This window comes from Sorex araneus, chromosome 3, assembly GCF_027595985.1.
Source record: "Sorex araneus isolate mSorAra2 chromosome 3, mSorAra2.pri, whole genome shotgun sequence".
Lineage (NCBI taxonomy): Eukaryota > Metazoa > Chordata > Mammalia > Eulipotyphla > Soricidae > Sorex > Sorex araneus.
The window spans coordinates 218,443,776-218,455,020 of NC_073304.1; the positions used below are offsets into that span (position 1 = coordinate 218,443,776).

Consider the following 11,245-nt stretch of genomic DNA (forward strand, 5'->3'; position numbering starts at 1 on the left):
CCTCAAGCAACATGCAGAGGTACTGAAACATGTAAGTTATATGTCTTTAAAATATGTAAGGAAGGAATAAAACATTGAATTCTGTGGTCAGAATTCTCTTCGAAAATGTATCATCTGACCTGAATCCCTGAATCAGAATGGAAATGAATAAAAGATTACTGAGATTTGGGTAGGGTGCCCCCAGAGAAGAAATAAAATTTTAAAAAACTAGAGCAAATTATTTGCTCAAGAGATGTATTTAAGGCTCTCTAAGTCATCTGAGAGGAATGGAGGTCTGTCAAGAATGATGAATGAACAGATTAAAGATAGCTGTAGGCAAGGCTGAAGTGATGTACAGTGGGCAGGGCATTTGCCTTGCAAGCAACTGACTGGGATTCGAGCTCAGTATTGCATATGGTCCCCTCAGCATCCCCAGGAGTACTTCCTAAGTGCAGAGCTAGGAGTAACCCCTGAGCATCACTGAGCCCTCCCCCCACTTACTAAAAACAAAACTTCACTGTAGGCAGCTAGAGATCAATTCCATAAGGATCTCTGCGTCTGGTACCACATTTACTCACTCCAAGGGAAACGACCTGGACATTCATCCAACTCCATTCTCTGGCTGAGGATTGTCTTCACTTGAATTTCTCCTCAACTGGGCCTTCCCACAGCTTGCCTGCTCATCAGAAGAACAAACTCATGCAGAGAGTTCATAGGGAACCACTTTCCCCTATTAGAATAAGGAGTCCTGGGGAATGGAGGTGGAATCTTGAAATCACATACTATATCTGCACTCTCTGCAGAGAGAAACTCACACAGTTGACATAAGGACCAACAAATCAAGAAGAAAATAATGAAATACGAGACTCATAGTTGTACAGGTTGGAAAAGTTAAGATTTATTTAATATGTAGGGATATCTTCATAAGAGATAATATGGCAGGAAACATCTGTAGGCTGGGGTTACATTATGATTAATAATTTCAAGCTATTTCAAACTTCTACTTCTTTTGGGAAAGATATAGCAATATTGATGGGTGCAGTACACTTCGAGGACAAACACAATTTAAGATGAGTGGGGATTGGGGGTTTTCCATAGGCATCTTCACTCAACTCAGAGTGGAACTGCACGGGAAAGTGGGTTGACAGAATGCAGGTGGGCATAGGGTAAGAGGCTCAGCAGCAAGAGGCACTGGAGCAGGCGGGGCGGCAGCAGGTGGTCTGGCAGCAGATGGGACGACAGCAGCTGGAGATGCAGCAGGTGGGCCTGCAGCAGCCGGAGCCACCACAGGAGGAGCCGCAGCTAGAGGGCCGGTAGCAGCTGGAGATGCAGCAGGTGGGCCTGCAGCAGCTGGAGCCACCGCAGGAGGAGCCGCAGCTAGAGGGGCGGCAGCAGCTGGAGATGCAGCAGGTGGGCCTGCAGCAGCCAGAGCCACCGCAGGAGGAGCCGCAGCTAGAGGGGCGGCAGCAGCTGGAGATGCAGCAGGTGGGCCTGCAGCAGCCGGAACCACCGCAGGAGGAGCCGCAGCTAGAGGGGCGGCAGCAGCTGGAGATGCAGCAGGTGGGCCTGCAGCAGCCGGAGCCTCCACAGGAGGAGCCACAGCTAGAGGGGCGGCAGCAGCTGGAGATGCAGCAGGTGGGCCTGCAGCAGCCGGAACCACCGCAGGAGGAGCCGCAGCTAGAGGGGCGGCAGCAGCTGGAGATGCAGCAGGTGGGCCTGCAGCAGCCGGAGCCTCCACAGGAGGAGCCGCAGCTAGAGGGGCGGCAGCAGCTGGAGATGCAGCAGGTGGGCCTGCAGCAGCCGGAACCACCGCAGGAGGAGCCGCAGCTAGAGGGCCGGCAGCAGCTGGAGATGCAGCAGGTGGGCCTGCAGCAGCCGGAACCACCGCAGGAGGAGCCGCAGCTAGAGGGGCGGCAGCAGCTGGAGATGCAGCAGGTGGGCCTGCAGCAGCCGGAGCCTCCGCAGGAGGAGCCGCAGCTAGAGGGGCGGCAGCAGCTGGAGATGCAGCAGGTGGGCCTGCAGCAGCCGGAACCACCGCAGGAGGAGCCGCAGCTAGAGGGGCGGCAGCAGCTGGAGATGCAGCAGGTGGGCCTGCAGCAGCCGGAACCACCGCAGGAGGAGCCGCAGCTAGAGGGCCGGCAGCAGCTGGAGATGCAGCAGGTGGGCCTGCAACAGCCAGAGCCACCGCAGGAGGAGCCGCAGCTAGAGGGTCGGCAGCAGCTGGAGATGCAGCAGGTGGGCCTGCAGCAGCCAGAGCCACCGCAGGAGGAGCCGCAGCTAGAGGGGCGGCAGCAGCTGGAGATGCAGCAGGTGGGCCTGCAGCAGCCGGAGCCACCGCAGGAGGAGCCGCAGCTAGAGGGGCGGCAGCAGCTGGAGATGCAGCAGCTGGGGCGGCAGCACACAGACTGGCAGCACTGGGGTCTGCAGCAGCTGGACACGCAGCAGCTGGGCCGGCAGCAGCAGCTCTCTTCACAGCTCTGCTCAGAGCAGACGGAGCCACAACACGAGTTGACCATGGTGTCAGAGGGGGGAGGTTCTGGGTAGGTTTCCAGGAAGGTGGACTGAGAAGTTTGGAGTCTCCTCCCCCCACCTCCCCTTTTATACCCTGCTAAGGGGCTTGCTGTCATTGGAAGCACCTCCATTTCCTTGTCCTGTTTGAACCAATGAATGGGCTATTATCAAATTCAGCAATTTGTTTTCCTGGTCAAACATTTCAAGATAGATGGAAAATGTAATTTCTTTCCCCTGGGGTGTTAGGAATCATCCCTCATCCTTAAGAATCACCTTTCAGTGATTTCTTGATTTTGCTTCTAGGAATATTGTCATCTTCTTGTGTGAGACATAATTTCCACTCTAGTTAAGAGAATGCTAAAATCCCCATTTATTAGGTACCTGAGGAAAGAGAGCTGTATCCTCGTGATGGCTCATTCATTGCCCTGTGACAGAGCCGGGAATAGAAACCTTACACGAGTTAAAGAAATGTATCAGGTATAGTCCTATTCCTAACGTCTCATTTTTAAGACTTTCTTATGAGAGTCTAATAACTTTTTATTTTTAAATTTTTTAATTATGAATCACCATGAGTTACAGTTACAAACTTGTGAGCTTTCATGTTTGCATTTTGTTTATATCCCTCCACCAGTGCCCAGTCCCCTCCACCAATGTTCCCAGTATCCCTCCCACCCTCCCACCCCATCCCCTCCACCCCACCCCACCCCACCTCTGTGGCAGGGCATTCACCCTTATTCTCTCTCTCTCCTTTTTGGTGTTGTGGTTTGCAACAGAGGCACTACGTGGCCATCGTGTTCGGTCTATATTCTATTTTCAGAGTGCAACTCCCATCCCTTGCGGGTCCTCAAAGCACACTTTACCTGGTGTTCCCTTCTCTATGCGAGCTGCCCCTTCCTCCAGCATGTGGGGACAGCTTCCAAGCCTTGGAGCCAACCTCCTGGTACTTATCTCCACTATTCTTGGCTGTTAGTCTCCTATTCTGTTATTTTATTTTATATTCCACAGATGAGTGCAATCTTTCTATGTCTGTCTCTCTCTTTCTGACTCATTTCACTTAGCATGATGCTTTCCATGTTGATCCACTTATATGCAAATTTCATTACTTCATCTTTTCAAACAGCAGCATAGTATTCCATTGTGTAGATATACCAAAGTTTCTTTAACCAGTCATCCGTTCTCGGGCACTCAGGTTTTTCCCAGATTCTGGCTACTGTAAACAGTGCTGCAATGAACATTTGAGTGCAGACATCATTTCGACTGTTGTGATAACTCCTTTTTCATTTCTGATTCGGTTTATCAGGGTTCTCTCTTTCTTTCTTTGTGAGTCTTGCTAGTGGTTTATCAATCTTGTTTATTTTCTCAAAGAAGCAGCTCTTGGTTTCATTGACCTTTTGGATTGTTTTCTGGGTTTCCATGTCGTTGATTTCTGCTCTAAGTTTTTATTATTTCTTTCCTTCAGCTGGGTTGGGGCTCCCTTTGTTGATCTTTTTCTAAGGTCTTGAGCCGTGAAGTCAGGTTATCTATGTAGGCCCTTTCTTCCTTCCTGAGGAATGCTTGCAAAGTACTTAAACTTGCTGGTGTTTTTCTGAGCAACCATTCTTGACTGATCTTTATATTTTATTTTACTTATTCTTCTGGGAGGGGGAATAACCCAAGCAATAGTCAGGTGGTCTCTGGAACCAATGCCCACAATTCTTTTTTAGTTGTGTGCATGTGTGTGTGCATGTGTGTTTGGGGGTAGGGGCACACCCAGTGGTGCTCAGGGCTTACTCCTGGCTCTACACTCAGGAAAAATTCCTGGTGGGCTTGGAGGACCATATGAGGTGCCAGAGATCAAACCCAGACCGAACACATATAAGGCAGATGCCCTACTCTCTGTACTACTGTTCTGACCTCAGCATGCCCACAATTTTTAACGAACAAGGTCAGAGATTCAATGCTAAGAACTAAAACTAGTCTTTCTAACATAAAATCCTAGGACAATGTAACCTAATTCAAAAGAATTTCTATAAAACATATTATCAAAACATATACATCATGAGATCATAAAATTTGAGGAAATTAAAGTTCTGAGTGACAGAATTATGGTTCCAGATGATTTTTTTCATCAATGCACTAGAGACTAAATCTTAGATGATGAAATATCAGAATCTTTCTTAGATTAGAAAGAGTAGTCATTAATGCATGATATTGCATGGTACAGGGAATAAATATGTCTAAAGCTCTCAGAGCAATTCTAGTTTAACTACTCATACACCCTAACATTCTGTTGACTCTCAGAGCCTCTTCCCAATAATAAAATATCCTAAAATGATCAGTTACCCCTGGAATTAGGTAAAACAGAGACTCAGAATTTCTGCTCTATAAATAGTCATACTACTAGAGACTGAAGCATTTTGCCATAAAAAAACAGACATCTGTTATGATAGTCATGTTTTACAAGTCCACAATTATTGCTAACCACTTACTGTCGTTAAACAATGAATTAAACTCTAATGGAAACAGTGATGCATAAACAGTGTGAAATGGGCTGAGAATATTCTTAGCATGATGGAGGCCCAGTTTTGATCTTTAGTACCATATGATTCCCTGAACACTACCAGGAGTGACCCTTGAGCACAGAATTTGGAGTAGCTCCTGACCACTGCCAGGAGTGACCCCAAAACACAAATAAAATAAATGGAAGTATAAAATGTAAAAAGAATGGTTTTCTAATTCTCCATGAGCTGAAGAATAGTTCTATGTAAGGTTTAGTAGTTTTTGTTCTAAATCCTTAAAGAATGTCTGCAGAATTTTGATAGAAATTTACTCTGCCTAGTACTATGGGTAGGAATGTCATTTTGTCAATGTTAATTCTTTCAATCCATGAGTGTGGGATAGCTTTCCACTTCCTGCTGTCGGCTTCTGTTTCTTTCAATAGTGACTTATAGTTTCCAATAGGCTTTCACATGTTTTGTAGGTGGGGAGTGGTGGTGATGTGGACTGCGTGTGACATAAGGCCAGTGGTGCCTCCTGGGCACTTCTGTGGTATGAGATGACATAAGTATACAGATAAGTCATAAGGGTTAGTGTTATTGTAAACTTGTGATCCAAACTATAACAATTAAATTTGGGGGAAAATGAGTTTCCTAAGTGGGTGAGAGACTACCTCGAGACATTGGTGGAGGAATTCTGACACTGGTAGTGGGTGTGGAGTTGAAACATTGTATACCTGAGACTTTATTATTAGCATGACCTAAGATTGTAAATCATGGGACCTAAATAAAAATTGAAAGAAATAAAAACATCTTTTTCTGTTTGTTTTTGGGCCACACCTGGAGATGCTCTGGGCCTATGCTTGGTTCTATACCCAGGGATCACTCCTGGAAGGGCTCAAGGGTACAACCCAGGTCAGCTGCATGCAAGGCAATAGCCCTATGCACTGAATTATCTCTCTAGCCCCCCAAAACACATCTTTAAAATATTCAATGCAGGTCTATATAAAAAGCACATGAGGCTCTTTGCCCAGACAAGACCCTGAGTGCCCTACGCAAATGGCTCCTCCGCTCCTGAACAACCATGATACCGGAGGCCCACTAACTACTTTTGGCACCCGGTGGCTTCTTCCAGAAGAAGAATTCGTCTAGACTGTGAACTAAGCTACTGCCCCATGCCACCCCTGGAGGGGAAAGGTTTTTCTCTCTTGGCCTTTCCTTGCGGCGGCATCATGGCAACCGCCATCTTTTAGAGCCCACTAAACAGAGGTATGAGCTTGCAGTGGCACGACTTCTGGCAGGAATTTCTCTGGATTTAATTACTAAAATACAAGAAATACAAAACCGCGTGGCCACTGTCACAGCCTCACGACCTCATATGCTCTTCATTCTCAGCAATGGAAAACAAATTATGAAATGATGCCTTTTGGGCAGGTCTGATTGTTGGTGAGGGGGAATTACAAATAATAATAGTGAGTTTTCTGTTGAAATACTGAATGTAATCAAATTAAAGAGAGAGTAAAGTGAAAATCATCAGCCACACGGGGGCCGGGGTGGTGGGATGGGAAGTATACTGGGGTTCTTGGTGGTGGAACATGTGCACTGGTGAAGGGATGGATGTTTGATCATTGTATGACTGAGACTTAAACCTGAAAGCTTTGTAACTTTTCTCATGGTGATTCAATTTTAAAAAAAAAAGCACATGAAAAGAGGGGTAATAGGTGTAAATTTGCTGTCATGGTGCCATCATGATCACTGAGGAGTAAAGGTTTAACAAAACAAACTTTGGAATTAGCCTGAAAAAGAAAAAACTAGACCAGTTACGGCTTTGGTTATCAGGATTACACCCAGCATAGGACAGAGTATCTACCAAGTTCACAATCATGTTGAGGCTGAAGGCCCAGAGTGACCCACCCCTTCATGCTGTTCATTCAAGCTGTGAAGAAATGGCTAAAATATGTTTATTCAAAAGGTGGATCTGTGGAGTGGGTAATTTAATTTCGTTTAGTTTAGTTTGGAGGCCACATTTGGCAGTGCTCAGGGCTTACTCCTGTCTCTGAGCTCAGAGATCACTCCTGATGGGACTCAGGAGACCATATGGGGTGCTGGGCATTGACAAGTGCCCTACCCACTATGCTATCACTCCAGCCCAAAGTGAATAATTTGAGAGTCACCAAGGTTATAAATGTTGTGTAGAGTCTCCTAACAGGGAATTTACAGTTGAGAAGAAGACTGAACACATCTCACAGACAGATATACAGACAGACACACAGAGAATACAGATAGACAAGCACACACAAAATCTAATGTGATAAAGCAATACCAAAACCTCTTATGGTCAAGTAATTTATTAAGAGAATTAGTATTAAGAAAAATTAGCCAATATCACAAATTGGTAAAAGCATATATATAAACCTTGATAAATACAGATTATTTTCATATTCAAAATTCTGATCATTGCAAACAAGCGTGCTTCATTATAAGAGTATAGATTTGAGAACTGATGTCAATTCTTTGGATAAACACTCAGAGATGGTATTTCTGGATCTGATAGTAGTCCTATTTTTAATGTTTTGAGCTCCCCCAATACAGTTTTTTAATAATAAATGTACACAATTATATTCTTACCAATACAGTGCCAGGAATCCTCTTCCCTTTCTTTACCTCTTCATAACATACCTAACGATTACACCTATTTTTTATGTAGAGCTATCATTAATGTTATATGGTTTAATTAAGTCAACAGATGTGGTATCTGAATGTGGTTTTGCTTTGCACTTCCCTGGTGGTTAGTCAGACATTTTTGACAACTTTAGTAGGCTGCTGTTGTGATACTTCTTTCAGGGGAAAACAATGCTACATGTAGAGAGTTGATGTAAATGCGCAAGGTCACACTTAGTAGGCTGAGCAGTCAGAATTCAGACATACCTACAATTCCCAAGTCCATGGGCTATTTATGTCTTTAAATAAGCTAGTTTAATATAAGTAATAAGTTACAGTTTTTAAGGACACTCTTTTTCATACCATTTAAAATCCAGAGTTATAATATGCATAGTAGGTTAAAAGATATCTTCCTTTTAGCTTTCTATTTCTTCTGTGAGACTGAATTCTAGTTTAGAATGCAAGTTTCATTGTGAGTAATCACTTAATTTTTCTTTAGCGGGATCTTCTCATAACAGATTCTGTTTCACAAAAGAAACAGTGATATGTATTCTTGATGTACTGAAAAGTTTAGTTAGGGAGTAGCAGGAATTTCACACACATACACACACAAACAAAGGGTTACATAGAGGAAAAAAATAATAAATTGAAAAAAATTTAGAGAAAAAACTTGTAAGTGTCCATTTTAAATCAGAATTGGGAATTCTAAAATATTTGATGCAAAATTTGATTGTAAATTCTGATTAACTAATGAGATATTTTACAAAAAAGACAATAAAAATTATATAGAACCAGAGTTCTTAAAATCTGTCTAAGACATCAGAAAGCATCATGTGTTTTGTTGAATTAAAGAACTTTTCTCTGGACTGGAGGATGGGCTTGGAGGTTCACGAGTCTAGAGCAAGATTCTCAGTGGCAAGAGCCATTGCAGCAAGGGGGCATCAGCAAGTTGTTTTACAGCTGTAGTTGTCAGCAGGAAGGGCAGCAGCAGCTGGACACACAGCCATTGAGTGGAAGCAGGTGGTCCTGAGCAGGGTGTCTGACATCAGGTGGGCTGATAGGAGGTACCCGCAAGAGGCTTTAGGGCCAGTGCCTTGGTCAAAACATACAGAGCCAAACCCAGAGCTGACCATGTCATAAGGTGGAAGCACTGAATGGGTTGCCAGGAGGGTGAGGTTCTGGAGCTTGGAAGTCTACTCAAATCATGACCTGTTGACCACTGCCAAACCCTGCATGGTCAAGGCATCCTCCTTGCTTTTGTTTACCTAATATTTAAATAACCATCACTGTCATCCCGTTGCTCATCGATTGGTTCGAGCGGGCACCAGTAACATCTCTCATTGTGAGACTTATTGTTACTGTTTCTGGCATATCCAATACACCACGGGTAGCTTGCCAGGCTCTGCCGTGTGGCGCAATATTCTCGGTAGCTTGCCGGGCTCTCTGAGAGGGGTGGAGGAATCGAACTTGGGTCGGCCGTGTGAAAGGCAAACGCCCTACCACTGTGCTATCGTTCCAACCATCAGATCATGAAATAACCTCTGTCAATTTCATGGTTTAAACTCATTGAAATTAAAAATGTCCCTTCTCAGGGCCAGGAGATAGTGCCAAGATCTTGAATCCCAGTAGTGCACGGTCCCCTCCTAGCACTGTTGAGAGTAGACTCCAAACACCACTGACCATGGTTTGTCCAGATTGTTTTCTTTTATCAAATGTTATAAAATTGATCTGATTTGCTAACCTCCTGATCCACACTTTAACAGCATCTCAACCACACTCTTATCACATGTATTTGGTCTTGGAATGGTTTTTCTTACTCTCCCTTACTGAGTTCCTTTCAGGGTGGCATTGAGGCATCACATTTCTGACTGCTTTTCTTCTAATACCCAAAGGATAGCAATCCCATTGAAACAGGACAAGCTATAAATGGGACTAGAGGAAATGAGCTTGTTTTTGAGCTATGAGGAAGGGACAATGCTATTCATATGTGAATGTGTCGTCCCTATGTCCCTGGAAAGGGTTTCCTTGAATGTTTCAAACATTGTCTCATGCGCAGCATCCTAAACTTCCCTAGACAATTTATCTGTATAATTCTTGTTACTGTAGTTCCTTGTAGATTTTTGGGTTATTTTACTAATGTATAGGTTTGTGCTTTATTTCTCCAGCTATTTTTTTTTACATTCTATAAGATACTGCCTCCTTTCTATTTTGACCAATGAGTCAACCACTTCCATGATCCTTTAAATTTACTTTAACCATCTATTTTTAACTTAGGTAAAAATTATGTACATTTGAACACACTGATTCTAAGTGTTCCATTTGATGGGTTTTGATACCTGGTAACTCTTCGCACATGGTAACTCTTCTCACCGCACCTGCATGCTCCAATCACTCTGTCCCCTCCCTACTGGCAGTATCCATAGCCCAGGTTACTGACATGGGACATAAAGCCCAAGAATCTGACCTCTAGGAGAGGAAAGGTCCGTGGCACCATCAGCAACAGATTCACAAGGATCAAATGGACTGAAACCTCACTTTGGCTGAGTTTCTCCTCCCCGTCTATCCTGTTTCCTGTTGTTTTTTTTTTTCCAACACTTCTTGACTATAACTTGAGCATGAATTCTGGTTCTGCTTTTAGAGAGTCGAAACTAGGGCAGTCAAATTGGGCCTGAAAACACAGATCTTGAGGATGAGACCAACTAAAAGATGAGTGCATTGCTACTGCGTGGGTCCTGCCCATCCTGCCCTATGAGAGGGGGAAACGGCTGACAACTGCCACTGTGAAAGCATTTGTAGAAACAATGTAAAGAGAAAATGGTCAAGAGAGTTAGCAGTTGACTGGATGGTAAATTCCAGAGCTGAACTTTGTCAGTGATACTCATTGTGCTGTACAAAAAATGTGTTGAACTTGTTATAACTGCTTGCCTTTCACAATCTAGAAGGCAAGCCCTGTGAAGGCAGGTCTTTCCTTCATATGGTTACCATAATATGGCCTGATTTTTTATGGTATTGTTGATACATGAGTTAATGCATTATATTTTTTATAAATTTATATTTATGAAGGGGGAAAAAATAAAAATGTGTTGAGTCCTTTGAGAATGAGATTCAGAAGAGAGGTATCCGAGATAGATTTCCAGTTTTATGCCCCCAAAATGGAGTTTCGAAGAAAGTAGTTTATTGGGGAGATAATCCTAAGGAGGACAGCAGGGTTCCTGGAGGATGGAGTCAGAATAATTTAATGAGAGTAATTTTAGGTCACTGGATTCTGTCATCAGAGGCTCTCTGGAAAATAGAACAACATATCTCCCTTCAAGGAAAAGAGCTGGACCTTTTCCCACCAACCCCATTCCTGGCTGAACTAAGTCAAAACTCCTCTACATCCAGACCACCCACTGCTATTCTCATCAGGAGAACCTACTTGTGCAGAGTTCTCACCGCCTATGTCAAAACTATCTTCTAGATAGTTTGAGATTGAGGAACACTGGGGGATAAAGTTGAAAACTGACGTGACCTTCAGTGATCAACTACCTGCAGACAAGAGCAACAACTGGCAGCTAATGATGAACAATTCAAAGAGGAATATAAAGAGAAAGGAAAATAAAGAGAAATACTGTCCTTAT

General features: G+C 43.9%; 1 protein-coding gene across 1 annotated transcript; it reads right to left on the reverse strand.

The window, feature by feature from the left end:
- Nucleotides 1-1,154: 1,154 nt before the first annotated feature.
- On the reverse strand, nt 1,155-2,495 carry LOC129403525 (keratin-associated protein 5-5-like). The gene has a single exon (XM_055132249.1). It carries the CDS (start codon nt 2,493-2,495, stop codon nt 1,155-1,157), a length of 1,341 nt encoding a protein of 446 aa, XP_054988224.1.
- Between the last annotated feature and the right edge of the window lie 8,750 nt (nt 2,496-11,245).

Bases quoted from the DNA above. Each gene is read 5' to 3' on its own strand.
- LOC129403525 (XM_055132249.1), bottom strand. From the start codon at position 2,495: ATGGTCAACTCGTGTTGTGGCTCCGTCTGCTCTGAGCAGAGCTGTGAA.